The following is a 26,888-nucleotide window of genomic DNA, read 5'->3' on the forward strand; positions in this document are numbered from 1 at the left end:
TACAGGTGGACAGAATACAAGCATATTGTACAGCCATGGATAAGAAGCCCTTACAGTATACAGTCCACAGGATTTGATCACTGGGTAAATTAACATACCGAGAGATACTGGAACATTATGATAATCATGAATTGAGAGATCGTGCAATCCTTACTTTGTCTCTTGTTTATTCTGTTAAACTACATTCTGTGTCGCAAAAAACTAATAAGCTCCCTCATTAAAGGACTGACTGGAAAATCACGTTTAAAGGATGGATAAAATGTCCTGCAAGTCCCGCAGTTTATTTTTTAAGCCACGCTGTAAATACTGTACTGTATTTAAAAGGAGCAAAGCAAATACCATGCAAATAAATATGTACAGTTTACACGTTGCTCTACAAAGCACAACCAAATGTTCTCGAGAAATAACAAGCATTGAATAAAAAGAGATGTTCCGACGTCGATCTTGAGAGACTGCTACGGCAGTCCTCAGAAAAGGAGTGCGTTTATTTCTGCTTCCCTTTCAACCCCAGAAGTATAGAGGAGTGGGGCAACTTGTAGTAAATGTATCTAACTGGCATGTGATGCTGACACCACTTAAGTCAGTTTGACGAAGAACTTTTGTGCTTCTCCCAAAGGGACGGTAGACAATCCCAAATCTGCCATGGTGCTGTTGCTAGGCGGTATCCAGTCGCCAAGGGAGATGTCTGCCGTGTGTCTGTCTCTGCCGGCCTGTGACAAGGTTATGTAGCGTCCACAGAGGGTTCCCATTAGTCCTTGGAGGCAAAGGGAGAGCACCAGACACCAGTCTCCGGTGATGGACTAGACTGGCCCAACGTGTTAACAGAATTCAAAGAGAGTGATATCATAGTACAGAATATCCAGTATGAAGATGACTTTCCTTCTCAGGCTTCTGAGAAGTAGCTCTGACGATAGGATAGCATGCAGATCTGTCCCTTGTAATCAGACGATGGCCCCAAAACTCTCCCGGCATGGCACAGCTTGAGGATGCTCCGCATCCAACCCCTCAGACCAACCTGTCATAGTTGGTGTTGCAACAGCAGGGAGTTTGGATGACGGAGAACACTGCAGATATCTGTGATCAGACTAGTGCACCCGTTAGACTACTGCATGAAGCAAGCTTTCACTATATGACCATGTTCACTGATGATTTTCACTGATTGTAGAAAACATACTGATAATAATAATTCAAAAGTATTTATAAATTCCTCTTTTGCTGTTTCCTCATGGTAAATGGTATTTCAATGGGGCCAAGTCTGAGTGCACATACCTAGTGCTCTTCCTGAGCACTTTCTCAGGAACAACTGGACAGAAAATGAGCAAATATATTTTTTTGTTTTCATACTTCTGTTAAGAAACACCACGGTCAACAGCTGAGCCACACTCTGAAATAAACCATGTCGTAATTACACCATTTAAAATGGTGAAAAAGAGGAAAAAGAAAAACCATGAAAAAGAGGTCTCAAGGAACACCCTTGCAAAAAATACAAGTATTTCAATCGAAAACACCTTATTTCCAGGAACAAGTAAAAATGCGTCAAGTCTCCTTGGGAGAGTCCGGGCAGCACAGTGTGAACTGGTCTGTCCATGCGTGGGTAGAAAAACACTCGAGACCATTCATTGAGTCCATGGTTTCATAGCTCGCTGGAAGAAACTGCCAAAGAAGATGTATTGCTTACAACTCGGCTGAAGATTCCCAACGTTAAAACACATGGGGCGCTTCATCAGAGAGCTTGATGTCTGGGTGAGATGGCAGGTAGCCTGGCGGAGGAGAAGTAAAGAAGGAGACAGAAGAGAAATATCATGTCAGTATTTGCATACCAGCATATCTATCTTTTCTTTTTTTTGCATGCTGCCATATCTATCTTTCACACTAGCCTAGCAAGTGTGTTATTGTATCAGTGCACACTGGAGAAAATCAAGCAGAGCAGCACAGGATTTGCTTTATCGGACAGCTTTCTATGCACCGTTGCATTCCTGCTACACTAATTAATTCATAAATACAAAGAAACTGTCACCCACCATCCCTCACGTTTCACTTTATTTTGCCTGAGCCAGCACACTAAGAATACTACTACTCTCTCACTGGGTAAGTTCAGCAGACAAACAATGTCATGCAACATTACGTAAAAGGAAAATGCCAACATAGTATGCAGTACAAGCACATGCCCATCAAAATCTCTTTTAAATCCTATTTTAGTATGTGAGATTTTTGGGAGTATACCCAGTTGTTTGTAGCAGTCTCATGCCTAGGTGTGTGTCCACTGGCTTCCAAAATACAAGCTGAATTGTTATTTTCCATATTCGGCATATATACATATAAAAGACTGTCCTGTGGGAACGGCTGCAGTACAATACCTCTGCCTTGTGGCTCTGCCTGGATGTCCGCGTGCTCCATCGCAGTCGCCCCCATTTCTCCCTCAGGGTTGGGAACCGCTATGGAAGTCACGGTGGGGATGACCTCCTGGTCCTTCTCAGACTGCTCCTCCGTGTACGTAGGGATGCCTGGGATCTTTCTGGAGGACATGGATACAAAGAGGAGTCAGAGGTAGAGGTGAAACATGAACTACGGGACTATTTAGTAGGTTGTCAATGTAGGTAGACTTTTGTGAATGACTTCAAAAATACTTGATTGTTAGACAGTCAATTATGTCGTGAACAATATTTGCTGTTTTATAAAGTGCAACGCTATTGTTTTCAATGGTAAAAGACAAAACACTATCGTGCAAAAAAAGTTTTTTGCACTATATGGAATTTCAGAATCCTTCTTGGAAGCGGTTGCCTTTTGATTAATCGCAAAGGAGGGTGTGTACACTGAGAGCTCGGGCTGTCTTCATTTCCTATGCTATGGCACTGTATAATGTATGTTGTCTCAGGGCTTATCTCCTCAACCTTTCCTGCCATTCGGTTGAACGTCTCACCCCGGAATGGCTGTGTTTAGCATTTTCCGAAAGGTCAGCTTTCACATTGTCAGAAAGATTAATATTGATAACTGCAGGACATCGAGTCCCATTCAGGACTGTGAGAATTGATTACACTGTCGTTCTCGGTAATATTGTGCGAAATGAGATGGAGACGAGTGATTCCTCAGTCCAGTTGCGAGGCTTTCACCAGGACTTCCACAGAGGTCACACCTTTTGAACTTATATATTCCGAAGAGTGCCAAGCCCAGTAATGCGACAGACACCAGCATGATGACTGCAGCTCCGTTGTGGCTGCTGTCACTGGTGTCCACCAGAGGGGCTGAGAAAAGACATGAGAGACATTAGAGAGAAAAATGAATGAAAGTTTAAGATTCGACAAAAGAGGAATAGCTTTGCCTTTCCATTACATGTGTCAGCCATTGTATAATTTCACTTGTGTATTCAAGTTAACATATGGTAAAGTGTAATTACTCCCATTACTCTCGTAAATGATGGGCCAGGAATGGGACGATGTCTTTTGTTGCCTGGCATAAGGGTGGACAGCTTGACCAGAAATGACTGTGTGTGCGTGCTGCCTTCATGTGAGCGTGTGTACGTATTGTGTGTTCTAACAGTGCCTATGTGCAAGGGAGGGAGAGACAAATAGAGGAAGACGAAGAGGGAGGGGGCCAGAGGAACAAAGAGACGGAGAGACAGACGGAGAGATCGAGAATGATAAAGACTGATAGAGATAGAGACAATGAGAGGGTGATGGAGATAGAGATGGATAGCGACAAAAAGAGGGGTCGACCGAGAGACAGAGATAAAGAGACATAGATACAAACAGAGAGACTGATGGGTAGACACATAGACAGAGAGAGAGAGGGAGAGAGAGAGAGATAGTGAGAGAGAGAGAGAGAGAGAGAGAGAGAGAGAGAGAGAGAGAGAGAGAGAGAGAGAGAGAGAGAGAGAGAGAGAGAGAGAGAGAGAGAGAGAGAGAGGAGGGCTGCGAGGTTGAACCCTGGTCAGTACCTGGAGATAGGCGAGTGGCGTACACGTTGACCTGAACCCCTGGTCTCAGAGTGAACCGGATGAGGTCCTGGTTCAGAGCACTTAGCAGGACTTCAGAGAGCTTGTGAGGAAAAGGTCTGTGGTTAGCAGCACCATTTCACAGTCATTAATATTTCAACCCAACTCATTTCGTCCACAAGCTTGAATTATGAATCATCATTTCTGCTTCATTTTAAAGAGGGGCCAAGTGTTGATATGATACGGAAACGCCAACTGTAATTCAGTTACAGGGGAACGCCTGACGGGCCAATCATAGCAATAGAAATTATATCAGGTAAAAGGGCATTCAACCTATGAAGCATGGGTAGTGACATTTGAGAAATTAATTTATCCTTTAATATTTCCTTGCCAACCCCTTCGATGATTCTTGAATTTCCCTCAAAAAAGCTAGTTTGTAAACCCCATGAACTTAAAGCTATAAGGAAACAAATCAAGTTTGTAGCTACATTACGATTGAGCAGTTTTTGATATATTTATCCTGAAGTTCCTTAGTTTACTTGGTTTTCACACCTAGATGAAGCAGTCATTTAACAAGAGACCAGGAAGCCTTCTCCTAGCCCATTTGAGTCCTTAGCCATGCTTCACTAATTCCATCTCGCTCTTTCTAAAATCTTTCCACTGGTTAAAATTAGACTGCTCTACACAGTATGAATAATTACTTTTTATTCTAGTGGCATATCAGGGTCACTAAATCTATTACACATTTTAATAAGCTGCTCCACACATACACACACATGCACGCACACACACACGGACACACACCCATGCTCACGTACACACACACTCGCACACAAACGTGCGCACACACCCACACAAGGAGTGGAGACAAGCCACTGTGAACTAAGATTTATTACTCTATTGTCTGTGAGATTCTGCCAGGTAATCAGACAGCCTTTAGATAAATACATCCCTTTAATTCCCAATTCAGCTTGGCCCATAAGTCTCCTCTCTAGATGGGTCCAATTACAGGATGCATCAATGTAATTAAATACCTATTAAGTCAATTCAAGACTAAATGTGAGCCGGGGACACGCTTGCTTGTTGCCACGTGCTGGTTCTGTGTTTCATAAATAAGCCATTTCAGAATTGTAACAAATCCTATTTTATGTTTACAGGTTTTTAGGATCAGTAGAAAATGAGACCTCAATAGCTTACCTGAATAGCAGGTGCTATCTAAGAAATATATAACAACATATAACATGCAATATATTTCTAATACCTCCATTAGAAATATTTGCACTAATAACATTGAGAATTAAGTGATAGTATATGCAATATAACAACAGAGAGAGCAATGCTAGAGGTCATTTAAATCAAGATGTAGGGATATTCCACTGTATGCTACAGAACTGGGCTGTGATGGATCGTGGTTACTTAAAAAAAAAAGGATTGTTTTAGATGAGATGGCATTGCCCTCTAGTGGTGGAAATGAGCATTACTCTTGTGGTAAATTTTAAGAGGCATGCCTGCAAGCTTCCCGTAGCTAATAAAGGAACATTAAAACCCTATGCATGTGTAATTAAAGCAATGAAGAGAGAAAAACTCATTATGAGCAAATCATGAACCCGCTGTGATATGAAGAACATAATCAAGAGGAAATGTGTTTTCCCATCATGCTGTTTAGTGAAGCTGTTATTTAAACTTTTAAATTGACAATGAGATAACTCTGGCTCTGATTATAGTGATGAAGCCTACAAATGGAATTATATGGGCAGAAATAGACTAGGAAAAACATGACACTAATGGGGATAAAAACAATGTGACGATGTGACAATAAAGAATGATGAGTGTTTATTGTTTATTCTTACTTGAAACCTGATCCAATGTAAAACATTTTAAAGGGACACGTTCTCATTTCCTTTCAAAAACATACTTGAAAACAAACGATGAGAAAAAGAAATGTTTTGGGATTGAATCTTTCTTTGTTGATTGAATATACCTTCCAAACAACGTACTAAAGAAAAAGCATGGAGTCTCTAACAGTTGACAGTGTAAATAGAGTACCTGGTCTAAGTGTGTCCCTTTCCCTTCCTGTGTGCCTGCCGTTGACCTCTTTTCGGGAATGATGAAAAACTCTGCTGTCGTAGGCAAACCTGGGAAAACAGACACCAGGAGTTGCTCCCCTCGAATACCTGTGACCTTAAGGAACAAATGAAGACTTGGTTTAGCCACAGTAGCATCCCCATCCAGGCTTCTTTTAAATGAGGTTTGGTCTAATAGTGCAGTTTGGCATGTGCCTGTGAAATAAGGCTAAATAGGGTTGGTTTTTCTGCTTCAGATGTCATTTCACTAAGTACCAGTTACTGTCAGGGTATAATGCACAAATCAGGCGAAACATGCAAGTTCAATTTGACAGTCTTTGGTTAAGGGCAGGCCTTTTAAGTGCATTCATGCCATAACCAGACGTCTGCTGTCAGTTTTCTTGTCCAGACAGTGGTAATATCTGACAAGACAGAAGGTCACAGTGAATGTTTCATACTGAGAGCCATGGTGGGTTATATATATAGCCTAGAAGCCAGGCCTTTTATATAACTGCTTTCTGACATCCTCGGAGAGGCCAGGGGCTAGGGAGCTAGAAGCACTTTACCTCACAGTTCACTGTACCTGTTCTTTCCTGAGGGTCACAGCCTTACTTTGAGGACATGTGGGGCAATTTAGTAGCAATCTCTCTTTTACATCTATAAATGATTGAAGTGCCAGACCTAAGAACTGACCTTGTAATTTAGTAAGTACCTCTTGATGAGTATAGTGGCTTCTTAGAAAGTAATTGTCAGCGCTAGTGATGTGCTTTTTTGGAACGACATCTTCTTACTATGTTTTGTATCAGTAGGAATTAGTTTACTGGACAAAGAATGGATCTAGACCAAAAAACGGATGGTCTGAATTTGTTTTGTAGAAGCCGATCCTACCAGCATAGGATTGGTACCAGTATATTGGAGAACTCACTTGGACCATGGTGTTCTTGACCACTCGGCTGATGTCCTGTCTCCACTCTGCCACGCCTGGGTTGAGCTCATCCACGTTAGAGGAGAAGGCTAGGACATGAGACTGGAAATGTTCTGAAAGAAAACACAGACAGGACATGCTGTTCACGAAAACCTAAACGTCAAATACATCGATTACATATTTGGCGACACAAAAGGGCAGTATGTTGCAAAGTTACTACCACTATTACTAGTGGACATGAATGAACCACAGGGCCTAAGGAGATAAAATAATCTTTAAACAGTAACTTGATGAAAAACATCGTCTAAGGACATTTTGTTGTTATTCTTGTAATAATGAGCGAGTCGTGTGGATATGAATGCCCTGCTCCAGCCAGGTCTCACCATAAACAGCTACAGTTCTTCTGTCCTGGAGGAGAGTGCTGCCAACAGAGACCTGCACTGTGATGGTATGAGTTCCCTCCTGGGTGAAGGTGAAGGACACCCCTCCTGCTAGTGTCGTTACCGGCTAACAGAGGAGGCGAGACAGAGAGAGAGAGAAGGATAGTGAGAGAAAGAGGGAGAGAGAAAGAGAGGGAGAGAGGAAGGGGTAAGATGGACAGAGAGAAAGAAAGAAAGAGAGGGGAGAGATTGAGTGGTAGGTACAGATAAAGAGAGAGAGGTAGAGAGGGTGAGAGAAAGGGGAGAGAGAGAAAGTGAAAGGAAGAGAGGAAGGGAGCAGATAGAGAGAGATTGATAGACAGAAAGAGGGAGAAGGTGGGACAGATGAAGAGAGAGGGAGACAGAGAGGAAGAGTGAGTGAAAGAAAGAAAGAGAGGAAGGGGGCATATGGAAAGAGAGGGGCAGGGCAGCAGAGGTGGGGGGGGATGCAAGAGAACGGGAGGGGAGCGATGAACAGAACGAGAACAATAGGGAGAGGTACTTGAGTTTGGACAAGGACAAGGTCGACAAATTCATGACATTTATTGACTCGATAGATTTCAGGTGTGACAAACCTCAGTGTTGTTATCGAACCACCAGTAGTAGATGACAGTTCCGACCTGGCTGGGCATCAGGACTGTGGTGAGGTTCACTGCCTTGTTCTTGACCACCACAGAGGGAGCCGAGAGACGCACTTGTTCGAGTCGACCTTCAGTGACCAAATAATCAAACGTGCTGCTTCTCAGAGCAGTAGACAAATACCATACCACATCTATGTATCTTGCTACACCACCGATTGTCCTAAAACCCATTACAGTAACTGTAATGTATTGAAATAACTACGTACTACAGGGAAATACAATAATCACCTCAAAATAGATTCACAAAGAAAATTCACTATAATCTCTGGAGTCAGCACTCAGCACTCAAGCAGATACTCACATGTGACATGCAGGTAGAGCAGTACTCTGTCTGAGCCCAGAAAGTTGAGGGCTGCAGCTGACACCAGGTAGATTCCTACTTTACTGTAGATGTGTTTGATCCCGTCCTCTATGGAGCTGATGTTAGTGTAGGAAATGGCAGTACCATCTCCAAAGTCCAAAGTTATACTGGTGGCGGAGCCATCTCCCTATAGTTAGAGAAACATTTACTGTATGTTCACTTAGTGTACGAGCGCACAATGAGTCAGACCTGATCTTTTATTAGTCCTTAAGACTTAAATATTCACCAAAATTCCATACACAATATTTTTTATTATATGTCAAATCTACCTCACTGAGTAAATGAATAAAATAATTACATCGTTCCAAATGCATGCAGTAACGTTGTAAGAATTTGGTTAATTTAGCTTCAATCAGTTTACTTTCGACACGTCATTAAAATCTCTTGCATCGGATACATTCATGCACAGATCACACACACGCCTGCTAAAGTAGTCCGAAAGGTAAGAGTCCCACCTGTTCCAGGAGAACAAGGAAGGTGATGTTGGTGCCCATGGTGGCAGTGAAGGTCCCATCGCTGGTGACCAGCTGGAGGCCTCTGGGGGCCTGGCTGGGACATCTCTGCCTCCGTGGACTGTACTGACCCAAACTGCCCTCCGTGCAGTTATTTGAAACAGCCCTACGGTATCTGGAACACACACACACACAGACACACAAACACAGCCACACACACACAAAGAGACACACACACACACTCACATACATAAAATAAGATATACAACCATATATCAATTTTTGGGGATCATCTTCAGTTTATGATCATCTTTTTTTCAAGACGATCATAAACTACACATCATATTTACAAGAAAGTCATTGTTTTCTGCATGCATCCTAACCCTGCACGGATTCCATGGGGAACATAGATTTTAAGTATGGATTAAAGATTCAACTTACCCAGTGGTATTGAGGAAACTGTCTCCATTGATACAGTCTCTAGACACGGAGGACGGAACGAACCAGAAGGCTGGTCTACACCCACCATCAGTCTGTCGTTCAAACCCGTAGTCACTGGACAGGCACAGGGAAGATCAATGAGAAACCGTCTTAAAAGGCTGAGATTGAAAGGAAAAGAAATACACTGGAATAAAGGAGTCTGTGTTAGCCAGCAGTATACATAGCGGAATAGACTGGATGTTACAGACCAAAGAATCCACAGCAACAAAATAATTCAATAGTCTGATTTAGGATTCATTTTTTTTTTTTTTTTTATGTATATCTGTAACAATGTATCTACTCTCCAACATGTTTAATCTTATTTACAGACTATGAGGGCAGGGCTTTTTAATGTGAAGCACTCAGTGACACAATGTTACATAAATGGTAATGACATTCTGATTGACATCTGTCTCTGTTCCAGTAAAACACACCAGGGTGCATTAGCTGGGAGTAAAAGCTTGTTTCCAGGATATCTAAATAAAGCTGACCAGGACCAGACCAGACAATGGATCTTCTGCATTTTGCAATGCAATAAAAAAGGCTGCATATTAGAGATACATAAACACAAGCACAGCGCAAAATTTATGGCACCACACAATGAGAAAAGGGTTAAAATGTATTGAAAAGGCGTTGTCTGTGTTTCTCTAGTGCCCAACTTACACAAAGTCGTGATTTTGTGTTTATATACGTTGCTTTTTGCTGCTAATGCTTGTTGGAGTATAGCTCTGCCTCAGCAAAATACCACAGAGTTCTTAGAAGGCTCCTTGTAAATAAAGTGTTTAATATCTGTTAAATGTAAATGCTAATCTATGAATTATGCATGAGGTAAGCAGCGGTACTTTCTTGCTTACCACAAAGGAGATCAATAAAGTTTTAAGAGTTAAATGTATTGTAGTGTCCCGGGAGTAAGGGCAGGTGTCCTCACCACTCAAAGTCAGCCTCGGTGCACGGGCAGGAGTCTGACATGTGGGAGATGTACTGATCTCTGGTTTTGACACATCTGGCATTGGCCTTCAGACTCTGGAAGATTCTCTTCTCCCCCATTATGCACACTTCACCCTTTGAGGAAAAAAGGCAGGTTGTGAATAATGAAAGACGTCTCTGAAATGTCTATTTTTTCATATGCCATCAAAGAAATGAGCAGGCAGACTTTGTTGGTTAGACTTCACTTTAGGTGTTGTTTAAATATATGGAAATATGCATTAAACAGGTATATGGATTATGCTTCATTGGAGCAGAAAGGTGTTTCTTTACTTAAATAATGTAAGCTTCATGTTTGACAAAATTTAGGAAGTTTTTGTGCTTCTCTTTACCTTGTTATGTAACTGCCATGTCTTGTAGTCCTCATTGGAACATCTTCTAATAAAGATGGACCTGAAGTCAATTTTGACCAGCTGCCACTCAGAACGATGGCTGAAATGGCCAAATATTCTGGAAAGACCAAAGATAAGACAGATGACAAAATATCCAGGAAACGCTAGGTCTCAGGAAACACCCTGAATGTGCCTTTTCCCCAGATGAAGTCATGATTCTGCTTAGCACAAAGACATTTGGAAGAAAGACGCATGTTGATAAAATAACAATCTTGAAGATGACCTGTCTGAGTGTTTTGGCTTTGATCTTACGTCATAATAAGCGAGTCCTCTCCTGGCTCTCCCAACACGCCATCCACGTACAGGGGCGAGGAGGTGAAGCTGTATCTGTTCCATTCCCTCCCCTCATCGAAACTTAGCCTGGGGAAGAAATCAATGTTGGCCGCCACAATGGACTACAATGGACACCCACCATGACTGAAGAGCATTTCAACACCACAAAAACGGACAGAAGTCAACGCTTTTGTGTTTGGAAAAAATGAAGCCCATAGACGATCGAGAAACATGGAGGAAGACAGGAGGCCCTGTAAAAGAGGGACACTTCAGAGCGTGTGGTTGTGGAAGCCTCACCAGATGTGCCTGACAGGGAGAGGAGTGTGGCGAATGGCCACGAGTGCCCCTCCCTGGTTGAGAAAGAGAACACTGTACTCCTCCTCAAACACCTGCAGCGAAATCGAAAGACAGATCATAAACATTGTATCCACTGGTATAGCAATACACAGTATGGCACAGACTTTTTCATTTTGATTCCTAACTGTGAAATGTATAGCCCGGTGCAATAGATGGTATCATGTACTGTACAGCACAGCATCATCGCAAAATCCAGCAGTTATGCGGCCTCGGCGTAAAAAGCGATGACTTCAATAGCAACCGGTGGATAAGACAAGGGGAATAAAGGGGATAAAAACACAATCTGTAAATGCAGTGCTTAGCCGTCAGGCAGGATCCTAAAGCGTACACTGCGACATTCATCCACCTCGTCTATTCAGGTCTGCTTCGGACATATCGACTCTTGAGTCAATGCAAAGCTCAGCGAGAAGCCTTTGATAGTGGCTCCCACTTCGGGACCCTCAAGCGCCCCTGTGTTCCGAGTGCATGCGTACCTCTCTCCATGTGTTCCCAGCATCTGATGTGATGTAGATGCTGACATTATTGGACGTCAGCTCGGGTCCAGTTGTACCTGCGTGCAAGGACGGAAGCACTTAGTTATCATGCTGTTTATGGGTGCATTTGTGTGCATAAAATGGACTCATTCAGTATTTGCTTCTCAAGCAATAGCCAGAAGTACATCAAGATCCTTTGGGCAGTTTTGCAAGTGAAATCTCTTGTCAATCTCTTGTCGAAACTGGGCGTTCAACCAGCCGAAAGTGAAGACAACCCACAACATTTAAACGTCAGATGTTCAGGCAAACTGTAATCCATTCCGCGTAGCAGACCGATCACACTTGAGAGAGAAGATCTTTGGCTTTAGAGCAAAGGAAGAGAACTATGGATTTGTTGCAGACACTGAGAATATAGAGCGAGAAGTGTGAGAGTTGTGTCACAACCGCGAGAAAGGAAAGCGCCGGATGCCCGGCAGTCCTCAAGGTATCGGCTAATGAGGTAAACAAAGTCAAGGAAACACAGGATCCAAAAATCCCCACCTGATGCTACAATCATTCCTGGCGCTGACTCCTTGCTCACTATGTTTCCAGACGTGTAGGGGTTTTCCGAGACGTGGAGATGCAGGTGCAAGGAACAGTAAGGCTGGGAAAACAACACATACAAACACGTACACACACACACACAAAGAAAATCGTTTTTTTCCCCACCGATGACACCCGGTGAGATGGGATTGTGTCCACATCCGGAAGCCCACTCACCTGTACACAATCCACTGGGTTACCACGGAGATCAGTGGTGGGAGCCTGTAGAAGGTGCCAGTCTCGTCCCTTGTTGTAGGTGATGTACGTTTTCACTTGGTTTTCAAACACTTTGTTTGACAGGAATATCCCTTTAATCCCCGCTACCTAAGAACATGAGAAAGTGAGTTCGAGGACAGAAAAAAATTGTAGAGGAGTCAAAGATTCAGCTGTGAATTATTCAAACTAAGTAAAGTTGCAGCCGTAGTTTGGAGAAGAAGTGAAGCCTTTACACGATAGCAATTCTGACAGGAAGCACTATTCTGGACCATCTGTAGGACTGCAGCGTGAAAACAACATATGGTGAAGCCGTGAGACATCTTCTCCTTTGTATTTACAAGTGAGTGTGCATGTGCTCGCACGACACCATAACTCTGTTCACTGCTGCTTCTTCTGCTGCTGCGCTCTTCAATCTTCAAAGTTCACCAATCTTCATCAAAATGACGCTGACCTTTTCATGGCATCGCTGGTTTCGCTTAACCATTTGCACAGCACAACATACTCCTCCGCAGCAAGTCTTGAGCAACCTTGCAGGAAATGTTCACTTCCGTGTTTTTGGCCCCGGCCTGCATGTACACTTCTGAATGGCCGCTTTTCATAGAGGTCAATGAGCAACCGGAGTAATAACAACGGATAGCCATCTGGGTTACATGTCTCTGAGAGTTATTTTGTGTGTCTTTACCTGCTATCTCTAGATGAGGTTAATTAGATGTGATTGGACAATTTGGAGCCATTGGTTTCCAGGGTTTTCTTTGAATTTGCCTCATGGCTTTCTGTCAGGGGAGATATGATGTGGGTGCAGCTGCTTGGTAAGTTTATCACTGGTCAACCGTGAATGTAAGTGTGTTGACCTTGGAGCTAAAACAACAACAGAATCACTATAACCCAACAATAGTGGTTGACAAGGCCTTGCTTTACCAGCAGCAGGCTGCCTAACATTTGTATTTGTAATGCTGGCTACGAACATCCAATTACCCTTGTATAATTGTTTAAAACGATAATAATAATAGACATTACATAATAGACATGTCTTAAAGTCAGAACACACTTTACAACCTTATCAACAATGATATAGTTCAACCCAACCCATGATGCTGTTCAACATTGTTGAGTGCCTTTGTTCTTGATACTTGTAAAGCATCATTGGGTCCTTTTAAAAGCGCAATTTAAATTAAAGTTGTCGTCATTATTATTATTCTCATTTGGTCTGTGTGACTGTATGTCCACTTCAGTACCTCATAGAGATCGATCATGACGTTGTCCTCTGGTCCTCCACTGCTCACCACGTCCTCCAGGGCCAGAGTGAAGAAGAGGCCCTTGGCGTCTGACACGTACAAATTGTATGAGTCATTCTGGTGCCAGTCCTGCACTGCTGCCACAACCTGGTTGTCATCTGTGCTGATGATCTGCAAGTCCTGAGAGGAAAACATCACGTTAACCTGGTTTACTAACCCGGCTAAGACACGTTAAAACACTGCAATATGTATGCCTTTGTTAATGTTTGTTAGATGTGTTGATTTCCATATAAAAGGCTTCATAAATCCTTTAATTATTCTATTTTGATTTTAATTTTCCCTTTCATTTATCCTTTCCAGTTCACCTTTTCTTCTTCAAAAACAACCTTGAGTGTTTGGAAAGGGCTAAGCAATTAGACATTTATGTATCAGTAAGCAACACTTGCAAAACAATTGTACTCCATGGAGCAGTACAAAGAACAAAAAGCCTTCCAAATCAAACGACAAAATTAATTTGAGTTGTGAACTTACCTTTGGTAAAGTGTACTTGGGGAGTTTCACAGGATAGAAAGCATTTCTTTTGTATGACACGTAATGGACTGATTGGCCACTGATAGGCACCTAGAAAGCAAAGAGATTTTATTGTAGTATGCGTGCCTTCAGTAGCCATTAAGCAAGTCTAGTAAAAAACATTAACATTGATGCTATTTTCAGAGGTTACCAACAATAAGCCAACATGCTAACACATATGACAACTTCAAAGCCAGCATAAATGCGTATTCAGGATAATCTAGCATAAAAAATGGAAAGTAGAACTGCTAACGATAGTAGGTTATGCAACTGAATTCCCTCACGTATCCACCTTGTAGATGTCGGTAATGAGATTGTGACGTCATTCACACACAAAACAGGGGAAGCCTTTAATGTATCTTTTTAATGACCTTGCATAATGACCCACCTGGATGAAAACATACTCATCCTGAACCACCAAGGAGTCTGGGATGATAAATCCAGGGAAAGGCTTGCTTTTGTTTGCCTCTGAGCAGTTCTGCAGCTTACACATGATATACTGTGAGCCTGCAACCCAAAGTTAATGCTTGGCAAACATACATCAGGAATGAAACAACAAACGTCACTTGTGAGTTTTAACGTTAATTGCGTTGGTAATGGCCACAGAACAGAAGACCTGGGAGACCCGTTTCTATTCTCAGTAATAGAAAAGCTGAAATGACTGTCCTGGTGTGTTAGTCTCAGCCAAATGAGCTAGCCTCCCCAGAGACAAGGCATTAACACTGGAAGCCTAATGGAACAGCCCCAAGAGCCAGGTCAAACTGGAGCTACCAACCCTTAAAAAATGAACTAACTTCATCGTAAGTGGGAGTTTCTATGCAGCCAATTCAGATGGGGGTGTTACAGTCTGAGTGAAATGTTTCCTCTCAGGAAAACTGAAAAATTACACTACTTTTTGGCAGGAGTCCAAAATATGGTTTGTCCTTTTTACCGTTCTATATACATTGTGGGATGTAAGTAGAACTACAGGTGTAGTATGTTAGGAGAAGCTGTGTAAATGAGAGCGGTTTCATGTTGTGAGCTTTGTTCTATTGTTTCCTAAAGAACAGCAGTGGAGAATTGTGTTTAATGCTGGTAAGTGCCATCACTGTCTGGTTGAAAAGCAAAGCTGTTTATGTCATCTCCTGGTCTAAGGACTGAGAATCAATGGAAGTTAAGTTGATGCGGCTATAACCAGGAAAATGTGTCCGATTACGATATGCTATCACTAAGTCCTTAGATCAAGTTTTAATCACAAATTACAAGACTCTTGGTAAAATACTCACGTCCATCAGACACAGTGGTCTCCAGGTGGATCATGCCTGGTTCTTTGTCTAAACCGAATTTGGACCTGTCACACGAGAAAAAGAAATGAATAGAAGCGTTTGTTTTCCTTTCCACCAAGACATTATTCTTGACTAAAAGAGTTCATTTCCAAATGCCAAATGCTCAGTCCAAACATGCTATTTCCTCTCTTAAAATGTCATCTTTCAGAAGACAGCAATATAACATCTCAGGCAGTGAAACACCTGAAGAACGACAATAGTCATGATTTCCATTTTGATTGTGTGAATTACGAGGGAAATATGCAGCTGCTTGCTTTCTCTCATGTGAAATATGGCAAGACAACAACGTTGCCCATAAATATCCGCCTGTCAATCATTCGACCTGCGGCACGGTGTCATTTGTAGGGAAGCTGCATTTATCCTCCTTCAATGGAGTTTCTTCGTGGCCGTGGTTTAAGTGTAGAGCGACAAGAGTGACCACTTGTTATATTAATAGCAGCTATTGTGGCAGAAGATGGGTTTCTCCTCATTTTCCATACCATGTCAGGGTGTGGGCCATAATAAAAAAAAAGGTTCAATCGTGCTTCCCTCAGCACTCTGTAATTGCCTTCGAGCTCCATCTTTTTTAATGGACTTTCTGTCAAATACTTCATCCCGTTCTATTGGTGAACAGCAGGCAGTGTCCTTAAACAGGCTCCTTATATGTCATCCTGTATAGTTCTCCTCGTCACCAGAAAAAAATTTGAATCTGCATTTTGTTCGGTGCTGTAGCTTCTTAACAAGACAAGATTTTGGGCTAGTCGGACAAGACTTTGGCCTCGCTGTCGCATATCTTGAGGCAAGGTATTTTGTTGACACAAGCTAATACAAGCTACTCTGTATTGCTGTGTTTCATGGTTATGGGAAAACTTAAGTGTTAGCTTATACCCAAGGCAGGTTTTTCCTGCTATCACTTTTCCCATAGGAGTGTTTTTGTGTCAACTTCTGCCACAGGGCAAAAACATCAACTGCCCTAAACAAGAAGCCAATAATGTTTTTATTGGGACAGTGAACTGCCTCTGCTGCATCTTTCACCAACTCTGGTTTTGGCCTCAAAAACACTTTGTCATCATTTGTTTCAGGCTGTCAAAGTTGACAAAATATGTGAAAGTGTTATAAATCTAGTCGCAAGTTGTGGCTGTGGTGATGTAACACATTGTTACGTCTGCCTAACTGAGCCTCATATATGAGAAAAAACCCTTACTTAAGAAATATAATTTTGCTTTTAAAATTTAATAACCGTAAGATAACTTAAAGAAAAGATTTTGGTATTACTTCTTCCCTAAATAAATGACTTATAGTCACAGAAAGAACAGAGAGTAGGGCACACGTGTATGAAAAGAATTGACTCCTGTTCTCACCAATAGAATCTGTTGGGAACCACATTCTCATGCACCAGCTGCCATCTTCTCCCAAACTCCACTGAGACATAAAGCTGGGGCAGGGGATAAAATAACAGATAAATCAGAGTTTAAAACAAGCATTTGGCACATGTGCACTAGCCTGAATTCTTCCTCCATCAAATGTTTTGACATTCTGAGTCGTTTTCAACCTATGCTCAAGCTGATTGTCAACTGAAGTTGTGATCATGACAGGTCATATAGAATTGCTACTGGATATGCTCTAAAAGTTGACTGTTTAAACTTCAGAAAAGTTTTTGTGAAATTATATCCCTTAGGAATTCCCGACTCCATCAGTCAGTAGATGTAGAGCAGACTACAGAGATATCCTTGCAGTATCTATGACATCAAAAGCCAGCCTAAATGGGTTTGTATCTACTGCACTTTTAAAAGATGCGATGTCATGCTGGAATATTAGAGTGTAAAAAACAACTTACTTCGATTCAATCAAAATACTTTAAAGGGAATTAACAGGGAGACTTCATTTAACCGAAAGTTGTCCAGTAGCCTTCAGGCAATGTTCTCCGGGGCATCTTAATTAAACACCCTATTGATGGTTCTCAACAGTCTCTCATCTCTGCTTTCACACCATTTATCTCACTTCTTTAGAGTTGACTGGTTTCTCACACAGAATTATATTTCCCAATAGCCAATGGAGAGGAAGGGTTTGATACCTGCTGCGTTGAGTAAAGCAGACAGCTGGTTTCTCATTGAGAAGGATAAAAAGGGTGTGTGTTTGTGTGTCTTCCCAGTTGACTACCTCCTATCCTGACTGGGACATTAACTAGCCCCTATTTGTTTGTATCTAGAGCCAGGCCCTGTAGCTTGGTTAGTCGAAACAGGTGATGAGCTGTCTGGCCCTTGGCAACGGCAGCCATAGCTGGGGTGACAGATGTGTCGAGGAAGGAACAGCAACACGCCCACCATCAAAAGCACATCCATCTGGCGGACAGCAGTGTAATGGCAAGAACAGGTTCGGTGGACACCCACAAAAATAAAAATAAATGACAACATTAGAATTCACACAGTATTCACGTTACACCTGAGGTAATGTTCTGTGTAGAAAGATGTTTACTCCAAACTACATCCTTCATGTGACCTTCACAAGTGGGACGTACAGGTGCTTCGCTCGACACGGTAAATGAGAAGTTTCCCCTTTACTTGCCTTCAAAGGGGCATAATAAAAAGGCACACAATCACTAGCCGAGCATCTTGTTGAAGTCAACAACGTTAATAGAGTCAAAATGCTCTGTTGACATTTTCACAGACCGTTCGGTGCGTGCCGATCCCTCTCTCCGCTCTGAGTGGCAGCTGCCTTTTGTAGTTACCTTTCGGTCGTGGCTGTAAGCCAGGATCCAGTCCTCCTGCTCAGGGTGGAAGAGGAGGCTGAGAACGTCGAAGGCTAAGTGGTGCTTCTGATAGGATGCCCCCTCATCCAGGCTAATGAGCAAGCTGCTCTCTACCTCTGGGTCGGTCAGTAACATGATCTGGAATGAGACAAGACAGGACACGCGGGAGTTACGTTCCTGCCTTGACAGCGGCCGAATCGGTGGACGGCAATGACGTGCGTAAGCCTCATGGAGGCCAGATGTGCTCTGTGGGCTTTGCACGTATTGTGCAGTATCTTGTTTTCTGAGGTAGGCTTAGATTTGTTTCTGATCGCATATAGAATGGTTTACAATTAGGGAACGATATAGGAACTCACCTTCCTTTTGTTATTGGGACTCACATACAAGTAGCTTAGGATCGTTTTCGGTCCAACCTTTTCATTAAGTTTCTCATATGTTGTTCCATAGTCTGTTGACCTAGAATTCAATTACAGTATGAAGTAATGCTGAGAAGTTAGGGGTGTGTTTGGTGGGTGGCGTGTAGCAACACCTATTGCTTACTATACTGATAGAATAATTAGGCAACCCAGGCAAGCATAAAATTGCAACTGAAAATCATAAATCAATTTCCTAGATGAGTGGAGAATTGTTCAATTACCAAAGACATGGATATATTGTATGACATGCTCAAAAAGAATACGGTAAATATCTACACAGCATGTAAGACATATTCAAGATATAAAAAGTTGACACCAAACATTGTCAGTTTAAACCCTGTTATCCAATAGCATACAGTAAAAAAACACACTTCCTAATAACTGGTTGATATCAGTTAAAATCCAATATTTATCTTATCTGGACAAGCTCCTTTTGCACAACAGGGAACCTTGTCTCCAGAATGATATTCAGTATATATTTGACACTGCCATCTGCCTTTTTCTGATTGTCTGTGACAGTGTGACCTACAGAACTGCAATGCTTTATTTGAGTACAGCAAAATGTATCTTTTTATCTTAACTCATGTACATCTCCTAATGCCAAATACAGTAAGTAGCATCATGTGAGTGCCACGGGAGAAAGACTAACTTCCACTGAGACAGATTGAAATGGTGCTTACCTCCATAGGGAACTCTCTGTTACACTACCAGTGCTGAAGTCAAAGTACTTTGTCAGCATAAGGATCACCTGAAAAAAACACAACACAGTTATGATGTCAAGCCTCAGTACAGAGAAGATGCATACTAAATACATGCATCCTCATTAAAACATGTTGGATGAAGGTCAAAACTCGTCATCAATCATAACAAGTAATGTAATAATAAGGTCATAAAACGGATGTAAGAAAGGAGAGCACATACAGTTGATTCATTATAATCAACTGTATGTACTATCATTGCTAATAACATTATATGCTCAATCCGAAAAGCAATTTCCTTTCATGAGGACAGGCTGGGGTGGCCTTAGACCATCATTGTACACATCGGCAGCTAGTTTACAGCACGTTAGTCTCATCTTAAAATGGATGTTTGTTAACCCTCCTATTTGTCTGGCCTCCTGTAGAAACACCAACACCTCACGATGGGTCACAATGACCCAGGTTCCAATTGTTTCTCATACCTCAACTAAACTTTTGTACTCAAATGTGAAATTTGGCACAATGTTACAGCCATACATGTAAAATACAACCAAATAGCCATAAATAACATCTGCTCTAGCGTCCCAAAAAGGGAAAGCATAGGCCTATGAATGCCAAAGAGACTATTTACTCAGTCTATACTACTATTAAGTCATGCAGGTTCTGTAATATAACCATGAACACATATCTACTGCTCAGTGGAAACATGTGAATTGGACTTTGCTTTGTTGTTGTTTTTTGCTTCAATAAAGACAAGTCGATTTCAATATCCATATAATCCAAACATATCCTATCAGTATTGCTTCAGGTCATTATGACCCCAGGGCAAGAGGAGGGTTCAACAACCCAATAAAAAACAGCAATGCTTATTTCTGTCAAGCTCCAAAATACATAAGCAAAACCAAAACAAACTTATAAGGACTTGTTAGGGCGTCTCTCTGAGTGCTTGGGTTTGGTGCAGTTTCTTTCAGCAAAAAGCTGAGAACATGTGCTTTGGTTTCTTTTTTAAGGACCCAGTGGGCTTCTACAATCCTGAACATTAGGCTTACCACCAGTGCTCTATAAATAAATGAATAAATAAGTCAACAATGCATCTATCGTTCATCCCAGGCAAGGCCTTGTCACGTAAATATTGTGGACGTCTCTTCTTTTTTTTGAGGATCGTAAAAGAAAAACGTACGCACCGTGTTAATACAAGCCTTTACATAATAGGAATGAGGATCTATAAATTGTTAAGTTGTCTTGTAAATTGTTCCAGATGTTTTTTATTAATGGGTCTCCAAGGACAGGTCTATTTTCCTCCAATTAATAAAAGACGAACGTCCTGTCTTTTTCTTCCCGTTTGTTTTAGCATAAATCAAAGCTTCTGCTTTTCTTCATTAATAATACAGGGTTTCATGTTTACATGTAGTTCACTACAAAGTCCTTGTCCCCCAGTTCTTAATACTTGAAGACAATGTTGGAGAAAGCCGGGTAACTCATCCAGTAGTTAAAATACATCTTTATAATGGAATATTTATAAAATGTATTCCCTGTTTGACATTTTTGCTGCGGTGGTATATCTAATCAACAAAAAAAATACAGCTTTTTATTAGCTGTGTATAAATTGTGCTAAAATAAATTTACAAAATAAACACAAGTATGTGATTTATAGTCTACTAATAACATGGCCTTTATTGCTTTTAAAAGTCACAGCTTGCTGGACATGGCAACAGACAATAGAACAACCCACAGCAGTTTGGAAACTAGAACAAATTGCTTTCTGTCTCCAGTTGGGCAATTAACTTATGCATTTACTTGGAGAAGGTCCAGGGTTAGACTATAATAATTTGCATTTTCTGAAGTGCCAGCAGGAAAAGTTTTAGAGTTAGACTGACAGTTTATGGATTGAGACAGATGTTTAAAAATTAAGGTAAGATTCCCTTGCTGATGTAAATAGTTAATGAGACCAGGCATCGATATAGCGATAAAGTCTTAATTTAGCTGATATTTCACTGTGAGAGGGTTGGTTTATTCTGAGGGTACAGTACACCGAATATAAGAACCTTATGTCTAAAACATTTGTAGGTCAAAAAAATAACAACTGCCAACTAGCTATTCACACCAGTGCAAACCATTTATGTTTGGATGACTGTTTTGGAGAAAATATTATCTTCCAGTTTTTGTTCTAGATACAAATGGGATTGTGTAGTCGAAGGACAAGCTCCTATTTGCTTGAGGTGAGATGTTAGAGGACGTGTTAACATTTAGAACACGATTTGTACCATGTGTGTGACAAATGTCTCCAAAAAAGATTATTTGACATACGAGAATAAGCAAATTGATTTTCTCAAACCTTGAAGGGAGAATGCACTTGGATGAATCTGATCATTATTGAGGAATAAAATAGGTTTTATTGAGGTCTTAAACGGCTTAGTTTGAAGAGATTACCCATCTGCCATGAGGGCATTGTATTAAAGGAATTGGGGGTGAGGTGGTGGAGGTGCTTTATATTACGGAAGGATGAAGAGCACCTGAAAGAGACAAATTAAGGGCGAGACAGTCTACACATTACAATTCACTCCCAGCCTCAACACCTCCCTGATCCAAACCTTATCAGCTGTTGGAATTAAGTTACCTCATCAATAACACCATAGACATATTTGGCCTGTGCAATTAAATAGATGGATGATTCCATAAAAGCTATTGTTACTGAAGGAAATGACCGGAATATCAACAATATAAGATACAATTCTATTTTCTCGCAATTTGACCTTACTTTTGCAATTAAAAGCTTACTGACATAACTTTAAAATGTTTATTTAGCTCAGTTAAGGTCACCAAGAAATGATCATTAGACTTTATTTGGGAGCACCCATCTGACTACTTCTCCCTGATAATGTCAGGTTTAAATTAACTAGTCCAGATTCTCAGAATGGAAATACATTCATTGGTGAAACAGCACCTGTTGAAAATGAGGACAGATCATTAAAATGATCTACGATGACAAAAAATGACTAAATGTAAATGTAATCTACATTCTAAACGTTGACAACTTAGTATTAAAAATTAACTATTGAGTAACTAGTGTACACCCTACAACCCAAATAGAAAATAATATTGTTTTTGGAAATCCTTTAGAGAAAATACTACTTTTTTGAGTCTGAGGCCTCACAGAGTTAAACCTTTAACTCGTAAAAAACATTAGAATCACCTTATACAAAACAGTCTGTCCATTTCAGTATCCTCTGTGGAGTATTTGAGATTCAGGGATATAACTGAGATATAACTGAGATGTTTCTGACAGAGGCAGTGTTATCTCAACCAGGTGTATTACTGATGTGCTCTAATCTGCCACATCAATTCATATCCCTTTATTCACAAAGACAATGTTTTCTGGTAGAGCAGATGTTGGGCTGAGGCTAGATTGTTTGAAGTCAGAGGTATGTGCTCTCACATGGAGAACAGGTCAATGCAGTCATGTATTATGAAGCGACTTCACAATAGTGTATTACAAAGATACGCATATCCTAGTTCTAACCTACTTAGAGTCCAAGTTCACAATAACTACCTTCCATGAAACTAATTGAAATAACTGAAATATCGTCCAACAAATGTCATCTGGTACAGCTCAATGAATTATACAAAGTTTCATATTAAATTAACAATTTAACACTATATCGCCCAAATGACAATTTACCAGTACTACCAAACAGCGGTCATTTGGACCGGTTGGAGTATTTGCGCGGGTTTCTCTTGATTAAGGGTTTTGTCAAACAAGCAACTTTTATTTACTGTAAGATACATTTTCATAATGCCTCTGCAACTCAAGCACAACCTCCACATAATATTCGCACTTCGTGTGGTGGAGCCTCTTGTCAACAACATTTCAAATGGGCAGCAATACTCCTTTGTAGTCCTCACAGCTACCAAGTACAAATAATACCATGATGCAAACCTAAGGAACAATTCAAACTTTGTGAGGCTCGGATGCCATTTCTTTGTCATCCTTTCCAGGCTTAAGATGTCACCAAGCACAACTTGTTCTCTGGATGTGTGTGTGTGCCTCAGATTGGGATCAGATGTGGGTCACAGTATGGAAGCCGGCCATGCCTCCGAGCATCATCCGCCATGAGGTGGCATGATCAATTCTGCCAAGATTAGTCATTGACAGTATCCAATTATTTTGGTCCTTGTCAACAAGTATCTCCAGCGTAGTTAAGGATGCTGCATGGAACTTCTCAATACTTTGAAATGTGGATGCTCGGAGATGGAGGAGCCGTGCTGTGGTGACTAACAAGGGCTCTGTTTAGTCAATGTTGTTTAGTCTCGTCTGACTTGAAAGTATAACAATGAATTAGCTTTCTAAAAGATTGAAATAAACATTGGCGCAGCAATGCATCTCTGTTGTGTCTGTGGAAGGTTATTCTGTCTATTGGTTGACCATCAAAATAAACTGTTGGGCTTTATAGCCTGGGCAGTCCTTAAGAGCACTTTGAGGGAAGGAGACTGAAGTCAATAAAATGTAGCCCAAATCCACACAAGTCAGAATGAGCTAAACGGCACCAAGACATTTTTGACTGAAGCAACAGGTCAGCTACAAAACTAGTCACCGAAGACCATGCTTAAGAGCTGCAAATCTATCATTCTAGCCATATGTTACAGTTAAGAGAAACATTGAATATTTACTATTTTGATACATTTTTTATGTTACAATATGTTCACCAACCAACCAAAACCCTCACCTAGACTTTAACTGTACAATGTTCTGTGAATGTAAAGCAAGCAGATGTGATAGTTTGAGATTTACGGATTGAATGCCAAGTTGAATAAGGCTGCTATGGGAGTTTACTGAGCTGGTGAATAGTGGTACCAACACTGCAGATTCCTATCCATAACATGGACAGAATGACACCTGTCCTGCTGCAGTTTTGTAGCGACATTGACAATGTAGATGATGTGCCCTTGACTTCTAATCTGATATTAAAACATTATTCTTTAGTGCACTGTTTTGTTGTCCCACAAACATAACGTATGGACCTCAAACCTGTGAAAAGACCCAAATAAACACCCTTCCAAAACAAATACAATTTAGTGGATCCATCAATACGATATTGTGTGTAAAAATAGTCAAGAAGAGGTTACCCTGTAGACAATGAGTTATATAAGACCCCAAGGTCCACAGCACTGCATCTGCAGCATCACCTTAATAATGAGGCTGGTGCAGCTGTTCATGGAAACAACACAATGCTCTTCCCTTTCTGAAGCTGGAATCTCCTTTTCCTGCTTGTTGTTGGAGCTTGGGTCCAAAGCCCTGTTCACCTCAAGACAAGTGATGAATACATTTGCAAAGCACTTTATACATAAGAAGTGCTCTATTATTGTTAAGTTTTGTTAAGACCTAGTCAATTAAAGATACTAGTCAATGATATGATGTGATAACTACATGATACCTGTACCGCCAACACTAACGCAAGTGTGTTAGAAGTGTGCGTGTGTGTGTGTGTTCGTGTGTGTGTGTGTGCGTAAATGAGAGAGAGAGAGAGAGAGAGAGAGAGAGAGAGAGAGAGAGAGAGAGAGAGAGAGAGAGAGAGAGAGAGAGAGAGAGACTCGTCATTGCTCCAGCTCTTCAGTATCCTTGTCTGGTGCACTGGCACCAACCTGCGCCATGGCAGTCTTGCCCAGCACTTTCCTCATGTCAGACAAACATGTCAGTAAAATCAGGAGGTGTACAATGTCTTTGTACGAGCAAGAAATTGGAAAATGAATCCATTCAGAATGACATATTTTAACAGTTGCTAAAATGTCACTCAAGACATCATTGACATCCCACGCACAACACAACTTCATTATGAGTTTCACTTACGCTGCTATTTTGACCTGACCAGTGCACCATGGCTTGGTTGTGAGCTGAATCCCCAGTAAGTGCGAATGTCGAACTTGTTAGTTTCAGCTCGTGTTGTCCCGACGATAAAGCATCATCATCGGCGTTCCAACTAAATCCGGACCAAGTTGCTCTGCTTTCTTGTGTCTGCGTGCTGCGTTTTCTTCGCCTCCTACGACTTCTGAAACTCGTCGCAACCTTGCTTTGGGGTAATACAGAATATTTGATTATCTTAGCTCCTCCTAAACTCTTATTTCTTGTATAAATGCTGTACTGATCACTAACTTTACTGGCATTCAAATGCGTCATTTTAAGGCGTGATAAATGTTCAGATTGATTGAGTACTTCGGAACTAGAAAGTTTCTCCTTCTGGTCCTTATCTCTTTCATCGGTTTTATTTGAAGTGTTTCGCTGATCGGATGGAAATTCCGTCACTGATCTTGTATTTATTTCATACACGCTGTCGATATATTCCGCAATATTGTCGCTGTGGTCACTCTCGTTCATTAGACCCTCCTTTGCTGTCTCTTCAAACGGACCCATCCCAGCCCAGTGTTTCGACTGTGCCGAATTGTTGTCAGGTTGTTTGCAAGATGGAATGCACCTTGTCTCTGCTCTGGTCATGCCCATGGTTGAAGTTAGGGAGAAGAGCCACATCCACAAAGAAATGTGCCAAAAAAGGCAGCAGCTAACGTTGGTCTCCATCCTTGTTTGGTCTTAATTGATTTGAAATATATCCTACCAAAGATGTGCTCGTGCTTATTTTCTTCTTAATGAGATGTCCTTGATTTCTGCTGTTGTAAAGTGAACTCGGCCCCGTAGGTTGCTGCGGTGCGCTCTGAAGTACTGATGCAAGTGATGCACCGTAGGAGGAGCTGGGGGTGCGATTCTGTGATGATAGAAAAGGGCTATTCCTATTCCTTTAACGCCTTCACATGACCATCAAAATGATGAAAACAAAATATATACATTTACATGATTGCGTATCAGATATAAATTAATTGTTTTTGAATTGTTTTTCTGGTATAGGACGTAGAAATGTTTAAATGTTTTTAGAATGAACAAATTGGTCTATAAACAGTAGAACAATTACGCAGCGTAAACATTTTATTTATTTATTTTGGGGGAAGGGGGGGGATTTTAACAGTTTCAACCAATTCAATCTCCCTCAGATGTTCCCTTATGCTGTTACTGGTGTTTTAACCATGACAGTACTCTAACCATCCAGGAAACCACAAGCTGCTGGTACCCTGCACAAATGTTTACTTACAGCCCAGACAGGGAAGTATTAATCTCACTAAACAAACACCAACATTATAAGTGCTATAGTATTAACACAGTTTATGCACAATCAACACATTGTTAATGCACAATTACAGCTTAACCAAAGCACATCAGACAATATATCACAACATGTATATACTGTATTAAGCCTCACTGGGCATTTTCTGACATGGGCAACATATTACAACTCCCCTTTGGGTAGAAGTCATGCACACCTGTC

At 41.2% G+C, this 26,888-nt stretch overlaps 1 protein-coding gene across 1 annotated transcript; it reads right to left on the reverse strand.

The window, feature by feature from the left end:
* Positions 1–196: 196 nt before the first annotated feature.
* On the reverse strand, positions 197–26,109 carry LOC124473676 (VPS10 domain-containing receptor SorCS1-like). Its single transcript, XM_047029308.1, has 27 exons — positions 25,367–26,109; positions 19,504–19,571; positions 18,764–18,863; positions 18,387–18,545; positions 17,020–17,093; positions 15,620–15,684; positions 14,743–14,861; positions 14,316–14,405; positions 13,785–13,964; positions 12,511–12,657; positions 12,292–12,394; positions 11,752–11,828; positions 11,219–11,310; positions 10,901–11,008; positions 10,589–10,706; positions 10,201–10,334; positions 9,234–9,347; positions 8,796–8,967; positions 8,281–8,467; positions 7,914–8,047; positions 7,303–7,426; positions 6,920–7,032; positions 5,978–6,112; positions 3,935–4,034; positions 3,134–3,242; positions 2,358–2,515; positions 197–1,760 (listed from the first exon to the last, which is right to left on the reverse strand). Exons 1-27 carry the CDS (start codon positions 26,087–26,089, stop codon positions 1,702–1,704), a joined length of 3,762 nt encoding a protein of 1,253 aa, XP_046885264.1. The 5' UTR covers positions 26,090–26,109; the 3' UTR covers positions 197–1,701.
* Positions 26,110–26,888: the final 779 nt, after the last annotated feature.

The sequence above is a fragment of the Hypomesus transpacificus genome, chromosome 11, assembly GCF_021917145.1.
Source record: "Hypomesus transpacificus isolate Combined female chromosome 11, fHypTra1, whole genome shotgun sequence".
NCBI lineage: Eukaryota > Metazoa > Chordata > Actinopteri > Osmeriformes > Osmeridae > Hypomesus > Hypomesus transpacificus.

What these genes read in the sequence shown, in the direction of transcription:
- LOC124473676 (XM_047029308.1), bottom strand. Translation starts at nt 26,089, where the DNA reads ATGGAGACCAACGTTAGCTGCTGCCTTTTTTGGCACATTTCTTTGTGG. An exon ending in ACAGAGAGTTCCCTATGGAG is followed by an intron (nt 18,864 to 19,503) that starts GTAAGCACCATT and finishes ATTGAATTCTAG; the next exon opens with GTCAACAGACTATGGAACAA. An exon ending in AAGGGACACACTTAGACCAG is followed by an intron (nt 4,035 to 5,977) that starts GTACTCTATTTA and finishes TTTCCTCACAAG; the next exon opens with CTCTCTGAAGTCCTGCTAAG.